The sequence below is a fragment of the Cupressus sempervirens genome, chromosome 2 (genome assembly GCF_028749045.1).
Source record: "Cupressus sempervirens isolate cs-2001-9-10 chromosome 2, ASM2874904v1, whole genome shotgun sequence".
Classification (NCBI taxonomy): Eukaryota; Viridiplantae; Streptophyta; class Pinopsida; order Cupressales; family Cupressaceae; genus Cupressus; species Cupressus sempervirens.
This window is the reverse complement of record NC_143119.1, coordinates 483115366-483136659: the sequence shown is the minus strand read 5'-3', so window position 1 is coordinate 483136659 and position 21294 is coordinate 483115366. Positions and strand designations below refer to the sequence as shown.

Genomic DNA, 21294 nt, shown 5'->3' with positions numbered 1-21294 from the left:
ACACATGCACTTTAAGTTATAACTTAAATCCCTTACTTGAAAAGTGCACTTTTTGAACCCATTTCCACATTACACAAACTTTTAACTGAACTTTGTAATAGGCTCCAAAAAGTGCGATTTGACTTAAGTGAAACAATTAGACATGTGCAAATTGCTAACCAAGTGCAAAGTGCAGGAACAAGTCATTAACATATGCTTGCAAGTAAATATGCAACTACATAATAAAAAGTGTGATTTGCTTCATGTGCAATATGCAAATGGAGTTGAAAACCACGATTTGGATTTAAAATGCTTCTCTCCAAGTGCCAAATTGCACTTCTTGGCGCATATTTCATATTTCATCACTTTTTCCATCATGTGTATTATGCACTGAGAGTTCAAAATCACGACTTGTGCTTTGTTACCATGCAAAACAACTTGTACTTTTCCAAAACCACTTGGCTGGGCATTTCCTTGCATTTTAAATGCAAATGTAATCACACTTTTAAAGTGAGATTGCATAAGCACTTTAAAAGAAACTCCATCATATGCAATATGCATTCCACTTCAAAAGGTCTAACTTGCTCTTTGCTGCTCATGTTTTTGCCAAGATGAATATGTAATCACGCCCAAAACCGAGATATGCTTCTTGATTGCATATAACAACCAAATACAACGTGCAATCCATGCCCAAATCCGCGATTCATTTCACTCGCATTTTAGCTTGCAAAAATGCAGTGTGTAAATCGCTCCAAGAAGTCTGATTTGCACGAAGTAAATATGCAATACACACTACACACTCAAAAGTGTGGTCTGCTCTTAGGCATTTCACTTGCATATTATTTAAATCTGCAATGAGCTCCAAAAAGTTTGATTTAGGGCTGGGAATGAAGAATATTGAAAAGTCTTAAATACAATATGCAAATGCATTTGAAAAACTTGATTTGGAGACAAGTGCGTCATGACCCCAAGAAAATAAGGCAAAAACAATTGTTAAATAAGAGAAGCATTTGTAGTTTAAAAGAAACAAAATTCAATAATAATCTTTATTAATATCTGTAGTTTGAAATATATTTGAAAAATATTAATAATAGAATAACTAGATAAATAATAATGATATTATAACCTGACCTTTTTTAAAACATAATCCAAAAACATTCAATAAATACCAATGCATTATTAATGATGCCAAACGACATGACCAGTCAAAGGTGAGTTTGGTCGATATATGTATTGGGTTGAGTAGAGGAAAGAAGGCATCAGATTGGAGCAGAGAAAGAATGAAAAGCATCAGGCATTGATCATTAGACAAAAGGAAGGTGTCAACGAAGCACAACAAATACTCAACAAAGAACATCTGAAGATTACAGCATATAGAATCCATGCCACCAGCAAAGATCTTTCACGCAAGACTCGGGACACCACAAGGAAGCAGAGGACGAAGTATAGCCAGAGACATTGACCAAGCATCATCTTAAGTTGGCGCACATGAGTGAGTAGGAAATACTTCCAACAAATCGAATGAGGGATTGAATTTGAATGATATCCAAAGAAACCATCATTCAGGGCTAGAAGAATGATGACCGCACGTAGACCAGTATTGAGAATCTTACTTCTAATAGGTTCCTCCTTTACTTCTAACATGTTCCTCAGCTGTACACCGGGACTCATAGCGCTATCAAGTCACATAGTGAAGAAACTACCAAGAGACCAAGCTAACATTCTTTGAGGATCAGTAATGGTTAAGGAATAGGGTGAATCTACCTCTGTTAGATCACAAGGCTTAGGATGGGAGTCATCTCCCCTAAGAAGGATGGATGTCGTTGATCAAGCATCCATAAGGCTTATTGAGAAGATTGCCAAATGAAGACACTCAGTGAAGAACTGTTCCCAATTAGGAGCCCTGGGAAGCTCTCCCCTATGAGCTAAGTGTTTGACTGCAACTTATCATTAAGAAAGATACGTTAATTTATGAAATAGAATCCATGTTAAAACTTAATAAGAATAATATGTTAAATAATGATCGTTATGAGTATTAAGAATTAATCCAATTGCAGGTTGTTAGCTAAGAAATTCTAAAACCCAGATCTAGGGACATTACAGTGGCATCAGAGAAATCGATCTTTTCATCTTGAGAACAACATTTTATGCAAACCTACGAGAGAAGAACTAGGAAAAATACAATGAATGAAATGGTCAACGAATTAAGAGCTTTCATGGAACCCAATTAAACTCGCATGAGTCAAAACGAAAGATTAGATCAATCCAACTCGGCCCTTCTAAAAGCTCTGCAAAATATGGGGAATTTTATTAATAACCTCAAGAATAACTCTTCCCATGGAAGAGATGTAAGTTCAAATAAACAGGATATTAATGAGTCATTATCATTTAGAATTCCAAGACCCCCCTTCCTACTAAGAGAAGAAATTCAATTAGAAGAGGAAAGAGTAAATCAACCTACCAATAGCACAGTAGAAAATGCAAGAGCCTATGCAAACCTTGAGCCTGAAATTAGGGAACTCATAACATTTGCAAAATTTGTGAGGGACAAAAACATTAGGCCCCTAAAAGAACCTGAAGGAAATTAAACAAAGAGCTTAAACATAAGGTGAACAAAGTAATGCTACCCAATTTTGAGGGATCAAGAAAAATAACAGCCCATGCATGGCTCCAAAAGCTAAACACCTATTTTACTCTTAGCCCGATGACGGAGGAAGACGCACCTCAATTTGCTATACTACACTTAGAGGGAACAGCACATGAGTGGTGGCACAATGGGCTTCTCTCTTTAGGCCATCAAAACATAACTTCTTACCAAGGATTCTCTCAAAAGCTTATCAAATGTTTCGACCAAATTGAACTTGAATGGTACTTCAAAGAACTAACACATCTAAAACAACACAAAACCGTAGAAAATTTTTCTAATGAGTTCTAAAAGCTTTCAGTCATGGTCCTTGACCTATCCCAAAGAAGGCTCACATACTTATTTGTTGAAGGTTTAAAAGACTCTATCAAAAACATAGTTAACCCTTTAGAACCTCAAACAGTACACGAAGCCATCCAAAAGGTCAGAAAGGTGGAATCTAATGTACCCAAAGAAAGAGTTAGAGCTTAACCAAAAATGTGAAACCTAACATAACCAGAAAGGTGGAATCTAATGTATCCAGAGAAAGAATATATTTATGTTTGCATTGTAAGAAAGCCAAATTATTTGAAAGTGGAGTGATACTTACCTAGCCTCTACAAAAATTCTTTAACCAATTAACCAGCTTAGCATCCTTGGTTTTGGGACCATTCCAATGGGCAAAGATGCCCAATGTTTTGCATTGATGCCATCAATCTTCACTGTGTTTATTACTGATGATTACTACCTTATCCTTGATATTTTGATTTATATCTGATTACTTCACATGTTCGTCTACAATACTGCCTTTGGTTTTTTCTCCCAAATTGTGTTTGCTTTGTGCCGTTATAGTCGATCTCTATTTTGGTTAGGAAACATTTTTCTCTTTTTGTGATAACCATCAGATATCAATCCTTGTCCATCACTTAGATTGGAGCTTCATTTATATGGGAGAGATTCATCATTTTTAGCGGGTTTGGTAAGGTTAAGGTTTGTTCTGATGTTGTGAAAACTTATTCTGGAGCCATCCTGGGAGTTCTTTTCTTGATTCATTCATGTCATCCTTGCTGATATAGATTTAAAGCCTCTGACTGTGATGGGAGTGGGTGTTTGATTGGGAAAATGTAACCAGGGTCTTTTTTCCATTTATTCTTTCTACCTACTGTAATCCGTTCATTTACCCTGTCATTATTTCTGAATTTAATATGGCTTTGGTTACACTCCTTATTGTTGCTTTGTGTTCCTCCTAGATCCTTCTGTTCTTGGCAATGGAAATCTGTTTTATTTATACTCGAATAAGTTTGGCATGTTTGGTTTTTGCAAAATGGTTTCTTTGTTCTTTGACTGAAGGTAACTTGGATGAGTTTTCTCTTGATCCCATATCTTGATATTTGATTCACTGCATGTACCGGGGCTTGATTCCTTTTTTCTTTCATTAGATTCTACTTTAATTCCATAGCAAGATCTTTCAGATTGGATCTTTGTGGATTTTTAATTTGTGTTTCTGTAGCTGGAGCAATTGATATGTGAGGGTTTTTTGATTGTGTCTTATCACCGATAGTTGGCAAGACCTTATTTTTCTTTTTAGCCCTTCTTTTGACTCTAATCCAACCCTCGTTTTCCAGTGTATCCTTGTTTGCTCCATACTGGATCTGATCCGTTTGCGAAAGAGGGAGATGTCCTCTCCTGTGTGATGGAAGATATTTGGTTTGGGTGTCACCATTTTTTCCATGATGATCAGATTTATCAAAAAATGCCCTAGCTAGAACTTCAAATCTATTTCTACAAGGCAAATTGGTCACTATGTTTTTAGCCGTATTATATATTGCTTGACCATATTTGGTGTTCACAAAATGCAACACTTGTTTCGCATATCTGAGACTTTTAGAGAATGCATCGTTTTCATTGAAATAGAAAGCAGAGTTATCTGCAGGTTTCGCTGGAAATGAAGAGTTCACATTTTTCACTGGTGCAGAAAAGTTCGCCATTTCATTATACCCAAACTTAATATAAATAATATTTATTATTAATATTAATAATGCCATTTTTAATACTATTGCATACTATATTTACTTTGTATATTATTAATAATATTTAATTATCATACTTTAACACTAATATATTATGCAATATTATAGTATGAATATAATGAATCATTAACTACATCATTATTTATATTATTACTATTTTATTGATTTATTATTTAACTATATTTTAATTATACAATTCTTATTTTGATGGGGATATCACAAGCAGTGGTATATTGTGGTGGTTTGTATTACTGTAGTAGTCCATAGTACTGTAGCAGCGGATTACTGTACGATTCCCATAATTATTAACACTGTTGTAGCTGCAACTTAATCATCTAAGCAATGAGTATGTAATGTTATTTGAATATATAGCTGTCATAACATGCTGAGTTTAATTATTTGAGAAGGGAATGATTGTTGTATTTGTAATCTCTGATTATCTGAAAATAGTTCATTGATATTAGCTGACTATTGAATGAACTCTTATTGAAGTTATCATTTCTAGCATTATACTCTATTGGTTCATTGTTAGTATAACATTCTATGTTGCATCTGTTAATATCAAGGATCTTCTACAAATGTTTACAATCCTCTATCTTGATTCTATTTGGGCAGATTGCTAGAAGAGCAGACTTCTAGATTTCGGTGTGTCTTCTAATCTGCAATCTAACCCTCCCTTATACCTAACTCAAGGGGCATGTTCATTGAATGGACATGTCCCTCTCTAGGTTGGCCTATTTAACAACATAATTGTTTCCTCAAGATTGGTGCCCATTCTAAGAGTTACTAATGGTTAGTAACTAACTAACCACATTAGTAAATAAGAAGGCTTATAAAAGGCAAAGGAAGATGCCAATCTTTCTAGAGGGAACAATATGTTCTAGTGACCAATACATAAGGGAACTCATGCATCTAGATCAGACTGATCTGAAAATCATAACACTCATCTTGTCAAAGTTACAAAGAATTAACACTCTCTCTTAACTTGATAAGATAAGTGATAAAAACACATCTAGCAACATCAATAGAGATGACTAACCATAGATATACACTTTATACCTTTCTAAATTTCAAGCATGATGTATCATTATACAAATGATACCTGAAAAACACATCATATTACAAATCTTGTAATATACGCTATCACCGGAGCTTGTGATCAAATCACTAAGCATTGTTCGTAATACAAACTATCAAATCACCTAGGCTTGTAACACAGGATGTTTCACAAGGCTAGTGATATGAAGTATTACCTGAACTTGTGATAACAGTATTGCATAGAATGCAATACTCAGGATAAAGACTAGAGAATAATTAAATTTTCCCTTTACCCAAGTTGTGACGTCTGGAGTTTTAGAAATGTCACTATCACAACATGATCTTGATTTTGTCCAAGATCTAGACTCTACCAGTAATACATTACTAGAATGCCTTACATAGGATGAAATCCGGAGAATAATTAAATTTTCCCTTTATCCAAGTTGTGACTCATAGGCACACAACATGATCCTGAATTAAGATCTGCCAGTACACTGGATAAAATCAGGAGAATAATTAAATTCTTCCTTTATCCAAGTTGTGATTCATAGAAATAGAAATGTCTCCATCACAACATGATCTTAAATTCATCCAAATCTGCCAGTAGTTCTCTACTAGTTAGAACATTATTTTAGAGATCGTCACCTCTTATAATGTCTTTATACAAGTGTTCATTATTTCATAGATCGTCACCTCTTAAATAGCAAACACAAATGGTGAAGCCCCATAATAGTCAATATCCTGACAATAATATAAATTATCATAAGAATACAAAACAATTCAATCGTACCTGAATCTTTCCAGAGATGATCACTCTCAGAGAGGTTTGATAAGAATATATGCTTTCTAATTTCCAGTACTTAAGGACGAAGTCTAGAGAATAATTAAATTCTCTCTTTATCCAAGTTGTGATTCATAGACATCGAAATGTCTCTTTCACAACACAATCTTGAATCTATTCAAGACTTGCCAGTAGTCCTCTACTAATTCAAAAGCACCATAAGATCATTTGCTATCACATCAAATTCGTGCTAGAAGATTCTTTTCTATTACTGCAAACTGATGCTGCAAGACTGTTTGCTAAGAAATGCTTCAACACCATGATGTTTATAAAGGTAGGCCCATCAGATGATTGCTCACTTTAGATTTTCAAGACTCCTACTAGATATCAAATCTTCTGAGCTCCTTATTCAAGGTTGCCTTGATGAGATGTTGGACTCCCTCTAAATCCAAACTTCTTTCCTACAAGAAAATTCTTCAGAAAACAAAATCAAGGCATATACTCTTCTTATAAAAAATACAAATGAAAGATATTATGGACATAAGGTAAAAGGCGAGCTCAAGTACAATAAATACTTATCTTTCCATCATAACCTTGATGAAAGCTTTTGTACTTTATGAGTATACACCATCTTGACATGGTATACTCAGTTTGAGTTTGTATAACCTAGATCGTGGGGAGTCAACTTGATCTTCTAAGTACTCTCTATAACATATAACCTTCTTATAAGATGATACGAGTTTTGCTACAAATTCTTTATTACTCCGGAATAAATAAAGCATGGTCTACTCCCTCTGAGTCAAGATTTGTCATTGCAAATCATTTAGCTTCTCCTTTTTGTCAGAAAGGCATACCATGCTAATATCCATGATCTCAGTGTCACAGCATGATGTCACTTTATTCCCTCCTTTCTAAGAGAACCAATACTAATAATCTGAATAGTCATAAGGTTATATAGAATGCATCTTTTCTAAGTCCACAATCATTAACACTCCCTCTTGGACTTGAGGGAAGATCAGAAATGCCTTGAGTAATGTGTTTTGGAGATGGAGCAACAACAAGCTTACAAAAATCCCACCAAATATTGTCATGTCCAAGCAGCAAAAAACTTTTCAAGTTTCAGCAACCAAACACTGCTGACTCAAAAATAGATTGCACAACACATATCACAATGACCTTATCTGGAAATCACTATCTACTTCCATGTTGTAAACATAGTGGAACTGTAGTCTTTCACTAATTTGTGACAATAAATTTCTCATCAGACGTAACAAGATGATGTTATTTCTACAGATGGTGTGTATTCTTATTGTTGTGCACCATATCTCTAAAAAACAACCCCATTGATGAATCTTGAGCCCATGTCTTACTCTCATCTTATTTGCAAGTCTAGGTAATTATAGAAAACTTATAATGCTCAGAAATCTGTACAATTTCTTACAAGCTTCCCGCAACCAATCACAATTCAATCTAAGGCAATCATCGATTCTGAAAGGTAGTCTACAGCTTGTGCCAATCACTAGTTATTCTTTGAATATTAATCTTTATCATTGCTGCCACCTTTCTCTTATCTATATCAACTAGCACAGATGAATCACAGTAACCAACCATATAATGATTCTTTTACCCTTGTCAAACAATCATATCATTTGTATGAATCTGATGCGGAACTATGACAGTGGTTGTTTCTTGCTGATAGTTCTAGTGATCTCAGACTTGTGTGCTTCATATGAATTCTACACTCTTCCCATCTCTTTATTTAACGAGGATCAATAATTATGAAGCCTATGAAGTATCTCGATAATTATTCTTTAAGGCCTGATTCCTATATGTTTTTAATAAGCACAATGTGGCCCAAATCTCAATAGGGAGCTTGTGTTTATTGAATGTATCTGGCTTTCAATCAGAAGTTGTCTCCACACACATCGCAACTGTGGACTCCAAATGTCTCGCCATTTTAATAACTAGTAATAATTAGACATGAACTGTTGTCCATGCTCCTTAACGCAATAGAGTTTCGTAGAAAACAGCAACTGTTAATTTTCAACTGATATAGATCTGTGCAGGTGGACAAACCAAATCTGGCTTATCGGTTATGAAACCGGACAACCACATATTCAAGGTGCAAAGGAATTGTATATGTGACCATTGCAAAATTAATATAATGTAGTCTCGATGCAGTCCAATAAATGAACTCATGCATATACAATCAATGCTCATATTAAAAGATTTTCTCCCTATGTTTTGACTTTGACATGAACTAGTATTCACAGTATTATACTATTGTCATGCCTAGGTAATATTCTCTGCAACCCGAAATAATAGGTTCGATTTTGAATAGTTAATATTCTCTGCAACAGTTTCAATTCTTAATATGTTTGCCTTCACTCTTTGATGCACCACTGGATGCCTCTATTTTTATTCTTCTCATCTCTTTCTTATGAAGAGTAACATTCCTATTCGATATCCATCGGGTAAAAGCACAAACCTGTGTCACCTTTTATAAAGGAGAAGTGATATCAGAATTTAAAGTCTTCAACTTTAATGACATAAAAGTGGCATTTGTACTTAAAATTTGAAGATGATGTAAACTAATGAAATGTGTAAAATTAGATGAAGTTTATGTTTGTAATTTTTTTGAAAAAAATTGAGTGAAAATTTTATCTATTTTTTAATTTTTAAAGTCTATTTTTTAATTTTTTTAAATTGCTGAAAATATAGAGTTTTTTTCCCGTCAAACAAATATATAAAAATGTTCATATTTTGGTCTGATTTTGGAATATGTTAAAGTCAACATGTATACCTAGTGCACCAAAACAGAAAAATTGAAATTCAGCTAATATTTTTTAAGTTATAACTGGTCAAAGCCAAAGTTATCAGAAATTGACAATTTTTTTCTCTCGTCAAACTTTTTCCATCAAATCTACATATTTTTTAAAACAAATTACATATTCTTGAAGAAGACTCTCTCCTTTAGTGCAGCATTAAAAAATAATAATTTTTTAACATGATTTACTATTTTTTTCTTATTTTTGAATAGACATCTTCCTGAATCTTAAAATACCTACTTGTACTATTTTCAAATTATAACATATTATCCATAATCAAAATTTTTAAAAAATTATATAATCATAATCTTGACTCCGAGACCTACAAAACTATATTTTTAGTTTTAAAAAAAACTTCAATTTAGTAAGTCAAATTGGCTTTCAAAGTGAGAAGTTTGCAAAAGTTCTTATTTTTGCTTGTGTGGCTGCCACCTAGGATGCCACATAGGTAGTCCCGGCCGAAACTGTTTCGGCCGTAACCGTTTCGGCCGAAAGTGTTTCGGTCGTAACCCCCTAGCGTATAAAATTATCATCAATCACTTTTTTGCTATTTTTATGATATTTTGGGTCATTTGAAACATGGGGGTTACGGCCAGAACCATTTCAGTCGTAAGTGTTTCGGCCGTAACTGTGCATGCCACGTCGACAGGGAAACTTGCCACATATGTACGGTCAAAACTTGTTCAGCCATAACCGTTATGGCCGAAACTATTTCGGCCGTAACCCCTCCAACTATCACAAATGGTGACACAGGTTTGTGCTTTCACCCCATCATAAATGCTAAATTATTCATTGGTACCATACTATATTTATGCTAGCCTTCAATGATAAGTATCTGCTCATCGTGATTACCCATTATCATTATCGATAAGGGTGATTTATCCTTCACATTTAATTCATCAATTTTCAATTAAGGGAATCACAGTTCCTATTCTCAACCCGGATACTGATATTATAGTATCTCCTTCATTGCACGTAATTCGTATCAAGGACTACTCATATTCTTTCCTTTATTGGTGGAGGATTTTAATGTTTTAGTCTCCTTTATTATCTTCCCTTGCTTATGCATGAGTCCTCCTTTTTAACTATTCATTCCAAATTCACTGCTTTTCCTATTTATTTCTTCATTTGTTATTATGAGATTTTACCCATGATTATTTGGTCAAATCTCCATTTATCTTGCTAGTCAATGGGGCTGCTGGTTTCATATAACTAGTGATTTGATTATCACTCTAGCTCTATGCAAGAAGACTGATGTTACATAGACAATAAAATTAAGGGGTTGGCACGTGTTACATGCATTGATGGGTTCAATCAATGACCATGTCACCCTATATAATTACTTTCTTATTTTCTTTCCCTTACCGGTTTATATAGTTCATTCCTCCTTATTACTCTGTGCTCTATGGTCTACTAATGTTGCTTTGGATAAAGAGGAGCAATGCCAACCTGAGACACTGGGAATGTTGCCCTTGTGCTTGAATTGGGTTCTTTGCAAAAGAATGTGCATAAATATTGATTCGAGATCACTGTGTTTGCGCAGATGCGTAAGGTCTCACGGATAATGGCGGCTGAGATCATTTATCTCAATTCTCCCAGTCCACATTTTGTTGTGTTTGTAGGTTAGATGCTCGTATTTGTAATTTTGCCACAGAAAATAATATTTGTTCCAAAATTGAAAAATAAATGACATATCTTCCGTGTTATTTCAGGTGATTAGATCATATTGTACACTTGCAAAATGGCTCTGATACCATGTTAATATCAAGGATCTTCTGCAAATGTTTACAATCCTCTATCTTGATTCTATTTGGGCAGATTGCTAGAAGAGCTGACTTATAGATTTCGGTGTGTCTTCTAATCTGCAATCTAACCCTCCCTTATACCTAACTCAAGGGGCATGTTCATTGAATGGACATGTCCCTCTCTAGGTTGGCCTATTTAACAACATAATTGTTTTCTCAAGATTGGTGCCCATTCTAAGAGTTACTAATGGTTAGTAACTAACCAACCACATTAGTAAATAAGAAGGCTTATAAAAGCCACAAGGAAGATGCCAATCTTTCTAGAGGGAACAATATGTTCTAGTGACCAATACATAAGGGAACTCATGCATCTAGATCAGACTGATCTGAAAATCAAAACACTTGTCAAAGTTACAAGGAATTAACAGCATCCTATTTCACATTTCATATGACGCACAAACAAACTTAAGGAGACACTAAACAGCAGCAACCTGGTATCCTCAAAGAAAAATAGTTTGCAGGCCAGCTGTTTGACAAAAATATGGAGAAGGATTAGACATTAATAATAACAGAACAAAGCAGCACATTACAATTAAGGATTAACTATGTTTCTTTCAGCAACTTTCAAATAGTAATGACTGTGATTAAAAACCTGTGACTTTCTAGTGCTCCATTCATGACAAGAACCTTCACAAATCTATAGGATCTCATGAAATGTCTTTTCATGCACTTGGTTTTGATGGTGATGGAGACACAACCCAAGAACAGAATGGACACAACAGAAAAGGGAAATTGTATTAACTGAAAAATAAGCTAGTACATTCAGTACAGAGAAAATAAACTTCAAAACATGCCCTAAGGGCTTACAATAGCATAAATGTGGAGATAATTTCTCCTTTCAGTACCTCCTCTCAAACTCCACTTCGAAGTGCCTTTTACAATGCCAGAAATCTCCTTAAATAGACCTCGGAGGGTTAAGGACTAGGAGTACATTCTAGAAAGTGCTAGTAGGCATCCACCAACCAAATAAAAGGTTCCAGAAGCTGCGTTAGAAGTCGACACAAATCTAGAAGAATCCAGAAACAGTAACCAAACTTCCGGGAGGCATAACTTTTGAACCGTAGCTCCGATTGACGAACCGTTTACATTTTCAGAAAGCTCTCGAAACGCTCTATAGCCCTATGGACAGCTTCGCTCATCCCCCATTTTTTGGCCCTTTTTGAGGTCATTTAATGCCCCTAACCTGACTTTGAAGCATTCTTAGGAGGTCTCCACAACTCGAAAAACTGCAATAACTCTCAAACTGTGGGGCCTTTTGACCTGATTCTTTTTCTGGAATGCTCTAAATTACAATTACATTCATCTAGCCAATTTACACCTCCTAGTTCACCAAAATGATGGCTCAATTACATACTCCTATTTTTTCGGGATTTACACGAACACTGATAGTGGAACTGTGAGAGTTGGAACCTTTATTTGACCCAAATGGGTATCCAAAAATGAAAACACATGAAACAGAAACTAAGTCTAAGTATATTTTTTTGGGTGACACAGGAATGCCCTTATACCTCTGGATGCTCCTGCATCAGACACCCAGGGTAGATTGAAAAGTGACCCTGTCACTTTATGAATGGTAGAGGAAATCCCAAATGGGAAACCTCAGCTGCTGAAATCCAAGTTGAGTCCTCGATCGGTCGTCCTTTCCATTTGACCAAATACTCTTCATACTGCTTGTTTCTGGTACTCCTACCCACACGATGATCTAGAATGTCTTCTATCTCCTCCTTCTTAGAAGCAGGAATCGGACATGGCTCTAACACCAACTCCTCATTTGCACCATCATCATGACACTCTGTTAAATCTGCAATGTTGAAAACGGGAGAAATGTGAATACCATCTGGCAGCTCCACTTCATATGCATTTCCTGAGTCATGTTTCTTCAAAATTTTGCAGGGCCAAATTTCTTCATTTTCAGCTTGTTGTAAGTACCGGCTGGAAATCTTTCTTTTCGTAAGTGCACCATGACTAGATCCCCTACTTGGAATTCCTTATGTCTTCTCCTTTGATCAGCCCTAGCTTTATACTCTTGATTCATCTTGGTAATGTGTGTCTGAACCTCCTCATGTAGACGCTTGATATGTTTAGCAAATTCTTCCGCTTCAGCACTTGTCCTCTCCCCTTGCTCTATCTTCCTCAATTCTGGTGCAGTCCTTGGGCTATTCCCATATACAATTTGGAATGGTGATTTTCCAGTACTCCTATTTATAGAGTTATTGTAAGCAAACTCTGCTTGTGGTAGAATCAAATCCCATCCCTTGGGCTTATCCCCAACTAAACATCTCAACAAATTGCCTAGACTTCTATTTACCACTTCTATTTGGCCGTCAGTCTGCGGGTGATGCGTGCAACTAAATTTTAGGTCTGTTCTCAACTTTTTCCACAATGTCCTCCAGAAATACCCCACAAATTTAGTATCTCTGTCAGAAACTATACTCCTTGGAAGACCATGTAGTCTTACCACCTCTTTGAAAAACAAGTCTGCAATATGGACAGCATCATGAGTTTTGTGGCATAGAATGAAATGTGTCATTTTGGAGAACCTATCAACCACCACGAATACTGAGTCATTACCCCTTTGTGTCCTTGGCAATCCAAGAACAAAATCCATACTTATGTCCTCCCATGGCCTTGATGGAACAGGCAATGGCTGATATAGGCCAGTATTGTGACTAAACCCCTTGGCAACTTGACAAACCTGGCAACTCTGTACAAACTTCTTCACATCCTGTGAAATTTGACGCCAAAAATAATGTTCTCTAAGAATGGCAATGGTCTTATCTCGACCAAAATGTCATGCCATCCCTCCACTATGTTTCTCCTTAATCAAATTTTCCCTCATGGAACTCCTTGGAATGCACAATTGACTACCCTTGAACAACATGCCATCCTGAATCAAATAGTCTAACCACTTGGTTCTATCTACAGCAACAGGTTCTTTACAAGCTTTCCATGCTTCAGCAAAATCAGGATCCTCGGGGTACAAATTCTTGAGTTCATTAAACCCAACTACTTCAACCTGCATTACTGTAAGCAACAACTGTCTCCTACTTAGTGCATCTACAACCCTGTTAGATTTTCCACTTCTATGCTTCAACACAAATGTATAACTCAGCAAGAATTCTACCCACTTCATATGCCTCTGATTCAATTTACCTTGGCTATTTAGGTACTGTAATGCCTGATGATCAGTATACAAAACAAATTCTTTTGGCAATAAATAATGCCTCCATTTCTTTAAGGCCTGAACTATTGCATAGAACTCTTGATCATAAACATAATACTTCTTCTTTGCATCATTCAATTTTTCACTAAAATATGCAATAGGCTTACCTTCTTAGCTTAATACAGCCCCAATAGCGCTGCCACTGGCATCACAATCCACCTGGAAAACCTTTCTAAAATCTGGAAGTGCCAACACAGGTTGTTCTGTTACCTTCTTCTTCAGCAATTCAAAACTTCTCGCAGCTGCTGCAGTCCATTTGAACTCTTTTCTACCCCCTCTTATTGTATCAGTTAGGGGTGCACATATGCCACTGAAATTCTTAATAAACTTTCTGTAAAAACTAACCAAACCATGAAATGATCTTACCTCAGTAGCAGACCTTGGAGTAGGCCATTCCAAGATGGCTTTTACCTTCTCTGGATCCATTTTGAGACCTTCAGGTGATATAACAAACCCCAAATAGACTAACTCCCTTTTCGCAAAGATACACTTCTTCAGATTAATTAACAGTTTCTCTTCCCTTAGCCTTTCAAGGACACTACGAATATGCAATAAATGTTCTTCCAAAGTCTTGCTGAAAATTAAAATATCATCCAAATAAACAATAACAAATTTTCCCAAGAACTTCTTAAGTACCTCATTCATGAGCCGCATCAAGGTGCTTGGGGCGTTCGTCAATCCAAAGGGCATGACTAACCACTCATAAAGACCCTCCTTGGTCTTGAAGGTTGTTTTCCACTCATCTCCTTCTCGAATCCGTATCTGGTGATAACCACTCTTCAGATCTATCTTTGTGAAGTACTGAGCTCCACTCAAGCAATCGATAAGATCATCCATCCTTGGCAAAGGAAACCAGTACTTGATGGTTATCCTATTTATAGCTCGAGAATCTGTACACATCCTCCACTCTCCATCCTTCTTTGGTGCGAGTACTGCAGGTACTGCACATGGACTCAGGCTCTCTTGAATCAAGCCCTTCCTCAACAGCTCCTGAACCTGTCTATTTAGCTCCTCTGTTTTAGTAGGAGTCATCCTGTGAGCAACGTTGTTAGGCAAACTAGCTCCTGGAATCAGATCTATCTGATGACTGATTTGCCTTACTGGTGGTAATTCATCTGGAACATTATCAGAGATAATATCTCCAAACTCCCCTAGTAAATCTAAAACTTCAAGTGGTATTTCACTACTACCTTCTTTATCTTTCCTAGGAATCAAAGCATAGCACATATGCTGATGTTTCATGCCATCTAAAAACTTCCTTCCATCAACAAGACAAATCCTAGCACTGCTACATACCTTTTCACCTTCCTTTTTCATGGGCTTCAATTTGTAGCGAACTCCATCCTTTGTCAGAAAGTATGTGTTTGCATGCCCATCATGTACTGCATGCCTATCAAACTGCCATGGTCTACCCAACAATAGATGGCAAACATCCATCGGAATAACATCACAGAGAACTTCATCATGGTAACTCCCAATTTTGAATTTCACTAAACATTGTTCACTTACCAGGACCTTATGATCATCTTTTACCCAAGCAATCCGATAGGGCTGGGGATGTTTCTCCCTCTTGAGCTTCAGCTTAGAGACCATCTCTTCTGATACCAAGTTATCAGTGCTACCACCATCAATGATTACGTCACAACATTTATCCTCACACTTGCATCTGGTACGGAACAAACTCCTCCGTTGTCCTGGTTCAATCTCACCACTTAGTAAGACTCTTTCATTTACCTAGGTCTCTCCTCTTTCTGCATCCTCTGAATGTGATGATTGTGCATCCTCATCCACATGAGCAACCCTAGCTTGGCCCTCAGCTCTCCTATTTTTCCTTCCTTGTCGTTGAGGGCATTCAAAGGCACGATGACCTTCTTCATTGCAATGGAAATAGGTACCACGGAAGCCTCCTCTTCCTTGTCCACGTCCTCTACCTCTTCCTCTCTGATTTCCAAAGTCTTGATCATGAGAGCGGTTGAAACCCTCATTCCTTTGGTTCCTGCTAGTACCCACATCTTCATTTTTCTTTTGGGTTTCATTGCGGCCTCCAGATGATCTACCGCTTCCCCTTCCTCCTTGACCGCGCCCTCTTTGTCTTCCTTCAAACCTTTTATTCAGCTTCTCTTCAACTCGTAGGGAAAACTGGTATGCCTCTTCAACGTCGGTCATTCTTACCAAACTTAATTCCTCCTGGATGCTAGGTCGCAACCTACTGATATAATGAGCAACCTTCTCCTTATTTTCTTCTGCGTGCCCCGCTCTAATCAAGAGTCGGTAAAATTCTTCTGTATATTCTTTGACTGATCTTCCTACTTGCTTTAACCCATGCATCTTCTTAAACAAATCAAGCTCGTAGTCCACAGGAATGAACTGCTTCTTCAATTTGTCCACCATGCAATCCCATCTTGTGATCTTCTCCTTTCCTCTTCTATTTCTTTCCAATTGAACCTCTTGCCACCAGATTTTGGCATGGCCTTTCAGTTTGGCCTTTGCAAACTTAACCCTATCTGGGTCCCTGACATCCTCATACTCAAAGTATTCTTCCAGTTCATTGATCCAATCGATCAACTCATCTGGTTTCAGACTTCCTGAAAATACACCCACTTCAATTGTAGGTCTTTTCCCAAACTTAGTAATGGCCCTAAAAAGCCTTTCCTCTGCATGATTCAGAACTTCCCCATCAAATTCCCCTTCTGGTCCAATTTCATCTTCTACGTTGTCATCTTCACTTTCATCACCTGTGGCCACAGTTGCTCCTCTACAGAGCTCCTCCTGCAATGCTTGTACCTGCCTTTGGAGGGCTCTAACCTCCTCAGGATTAATAGCTCTGACCCTTCCGCCACGCTCTCTTCGTGGAGGCATCTTCTTAACTCAAACCCACAACCACACAGTCCTGGTGCAAACTGCCTCATAGTCGGCGCTCTGTCTACACACTCAGGAAAACCAGCTCTAATACCACTTGATGGAGACACAACCCAAGAACAGAATGGACACAATAGAAAAGGGAAATTGTATTAACTGAAAAATAAGCTAGTACATTCAGTACAGAGAAAATAAACTTCAAAACATGCCCTAAGGGCTTACAATAGCATAAATGTGGAGATAATTTCTCCTTTCAGTACCTCCTCTCAAACTCCACTTCGAAGTGCCTTTTACAATGCCAGAAATCTGCTTAAATAGACCTCGGAGGGTTAAGGACTAGGAGTACATTCTAGAAAGTGCTAGTAGGCATCCACCAACCAAATAAAAGGTTCCAGAAGCTGCGTTAGAAGTCGACGCAAATCTAGAAGAATCCAGAAACGGTAACCGAACTTCCGGGAGGCATAACTTTTGAACCGTAGCTCCGATTGACGAACCGTTTACATTTTCGGAAAGCTCTCGAAGCGTTCTATAGCCCTATGGACCAGCTTCGCTCGTCCTCCAATTTTTTGGCCCTTTTCGAGGTTATTTAATGCCCCTAACCTGACTTTGAAGCATTCTTAGGAGGTCTCCATAACCCGAAAAACTGCAATAACTCTCAAACCGTGGGGCCTTTTGACCTGATTCTTTTTCTAGAATGCTCTAAATTACAATTAAATTCATCTAGCCAATTTACACCTCCTAGTTCACCAAAATGATGGCTCAATTACATACTCCTATTTTTTCGGGATTTACACGAACACTGATAGTGGAATTGTGAGAGTTGGAACCTTTATTTGACCCAAATGGGTATCCAAAAATGAAAACACATGAAACAGAAACTAAGTCTAAGTATATTTTTTTGGGTGACACAGGATTGCCCTTATACCTCTCGATGCTCCTGCATCAGATGGCCTTCCACAACTGGTGACTCTTTTGCAAACTTGTGATTTCTTACAATGTTCCACAGAGACACAACCTGCATCCTGTGGGATGTTTCCAAGAGTTGGGGACTTGGGGTAGACATCCCCTCACATACCAACACCTCTGCAACATCCACTAGAAATTTCAGCAACTGGCCTGCTATTTAGCACATGCCATTACATTCTAATTGCAACCATATATTCATAGTTTTCCTTTCATGTGGCACATCTAGAGATGTTATTTTACAGAATTTGACTTGAAAATTTCAATTCACATCAATTTGTATATCAGCTCCACCTGCCGACCACTACTCCACCATCCCCAAGTTTAGGCCCCTGGTTCCCCCATCCCCCATCGGGAAACTCCATGGAACAATGGTTTTCTTAACAATTTCCCATATGCCCAAACTTCTCTTCTTGATTCTTTTCAACATAAAACTTGGCTATAATACCAATGTTAGTATGAACAAAAAAATGAGATGCGAGAAGAGACGTGATTGTTTAAGAGATCTTAACCTTGTGCTATAGAAGAATGTCTAAGAATAGATTGCAGTTTATAATTTCATCAGTTACAAATAGCCTTAAAAAAGGTAAATACAAAAAACTACAAAGAATTATTCTAATATACTAATAATTATTTGGATCTGAACTATTTCCTAGTTTGTTGATGGGGTGTCCAATATTCTGAAAAACAACCTGAGTGGAACCCCGACCAAACAGGCACATCAGACAGTTCTATTATAAGGAGAAAAGCTGAATCCAGACCTATAAATGGAGCCCTAGTTGAAGCCATTCACAATTTGTTTCTTTGCTGGAAGAAACCTTTTAAATAGCTCTCCTAATGTTACCTAAACAAAATAAATTACAAGAGAGGGGAGTATATTTTGATGGACCGAGTTGAAATATCATAGAAAGATGTAGGTTTTGAAATTGATGCCTCGGGTTCAAAACCCAAAGTAAGGGTTTTTTCTTGGGATAAGGGTAAGCCAAAATATTTAAGAGTAATGATGGAGGGCATCAAGGAGCTTTTCTCAACACAAGAAAAGCACATTTTCTTGACTCAATGATATTCGTTGTGCAAGGAGAGTACAAATAGATGGTAAGTTTATAGCAAATGGACCCTACAAAGAATGGACTTCAGTCTCGGTCATACCAAGAAAAAGATCAGTTCCACATAAACTCAATATGGACGAATGAGGTAAAATCAGGATCAAGATTCTATGGTCAAGGAGGTTTTAAATTTTAATAACAAATAAGCATGAAACAAAAACGATAGCAGTCATTTATTTATCTTTCCTGTAAAGAAGATATGTCATCCATATGAATCATAATTAGATTTAACAAAAAACCAAAGAGCAGTAGTGACATCTCTTTCCCAGTAAAATATTAACAAAATATATTATTGTGTATTAATCTTCTAAGGGAAAAGGTACATGTTATAATCCTTTAAAAATACCTTCAAACGAAATATAAATGATAAATCGTTTCGCTTGAGCTGCTCCTGGAATTAATAATACAATGAACAGAATTAGCAGATTAACAAGTATTTAACAGTATTTCCATTAAAAAAATAATTATCATCCTAGCTCTCTATATATTCTAATGAACTATTTTAGGTTAATAAATAACTGACAAATAGTCTATAATAAAACTCACATGTTAAAAAATAAAGGAAATAATGTAGACAAGAGCTACGAGAGAGAGGTTAAATTGCAAAGGTATCATGGTAGAATGCCTAAAGGTGTTCAAGATCAATATAATTATAGCCTAGAGTAATTTGCCTTCCTGCCATACAAATGCTATGCGTACATAATCTTATTGATTAATGAGTGGATTAAACCCAAGACTTGAGAAAATATTAGAAATAAATGATTGACATAGAGAAAAGACTTAGGCTTCCAATGAATGAGACTCTTGAGAACGGAAGACTAAAAGATCCACATTTCAAAAGCTTAAAAAAATTAAGATGTTCTAAAAGCACAAATATTATGAAAGATTATAAGAACACGCAGACATTCATCAGGCACAAATTTGGTGACCATAACTAGACTTCTTCCATACAAGTGGTCATGCAAAAAGATTGTACATTTTCATAACTAATAAAAGCCAAATTAGGAACGTGTCTTGTGGAAGCAAAGGGACCACAAAAACGTAAAGTGAAATTGAGAAGGGTAAGTGGTTGAGAAGCCCTCTCTTCCCACAAAGGTGATTAACAAGACTATTGTAAGAAAATTCAAATATCATTTAAGAGAGCATAAACACCTTCAAGATCTTCCTCAAGGGAGATAGATTTACAAATTCTAATTATGTTATTATAATTATGTGGAAATGCAAGAATCTACTCTTGGTGGTGCATTTTAGTATGTTTACTGACTATTCCCTTCAGTTTGCCAATAAAAAATCTCTCTAAATGTGTAATAACCCCAATTGGTTATAATTTCAACAAATACCAGCTTCTTTACTAATTCAGTTGTTTGGCATTTCATCAAACACTTTGCAAGCAAGCTCTAATACCAATGTAATAACCCTATCCAGTTATAACTTTGCCAAACACCAAATTCTTCTCTAATTCAGTTGTTTGACATTTCGTCAAACACTTTGCAAGCAAGCTCTGATACCAATGTAATATCCCTTGCCCAAATTGACTGATTTTAGCTCAAGGAATATTGTCAAACACTTGTATGTTGCCTTTCTCTTTTCTAATTTTTTTTGTGTTTCAGATTGTTTGATATAGTTTGAATGATGCTAAGAAATTTAGAATGTTTGCAAATGATATTACAATACCTCTTACAATGAACTAATATGCAAGTGCAGTTCCTTTTGGTATTTTCAATGCTATATGGAAACTAGATATGGAATGCATACCTATAGCCAACTGACATTTTGACAAACAATTGGCATACAACTATTATGCTGATCATATATGCTATTAGATAGACATTTCTTCAAACAAATGGTATGCAACATATATCTCCTTTATTGAATTCATTCTCATGTACAATGTTGCTATGAATTTGCCAATACAAATGGGCTTACAATAATGACTATAGCAATGCCAAATCTGATACTAAGTTATCACTTACAACAACAAAATTATATGCCTAAGATTACAATGCTAACTACTAATAGTTGCAAGAGGAACCTAATAATAATGATGCCCATGGATGGA

The 21294-nt window shown here is 36.4% G+C and overlaps 1 protein-coding gene across 5 annotated transcripts in view; it reads right to left on the bottom strand.

The window, feature by feature from the left end:
- Positions 1 to 21294, bottom strand: part of LOC149573129 (DENN (AEX-3) domain-containing protein) — a 325899-nt gene that overhangs the window by 164610 nt on the left and 139995 nt on the right. For 4 of the 5 annotated variants that reach the window (XR_016360042.1, XM_089814310.1, XM_089814311.1 and 1 more), the window contains one exon: positions 19582 to 19626. The exons of the other annotated variant lie outside the window; for it this stretch is intronic. Coding sequence is in view for 3 of the 4 variants with exons in the window: in XM_089814310.1 (XP_089670436.1) it covers positions 19582 to 19626 (45 nt within the window). In the remaining variant the exon portion in view is untranslated. The remainder of the gene's footprint in view (positions 1 to 19581; positions 19627 to 21294) is intronic. 5 annotated transcript variants of the gene reach the window in all.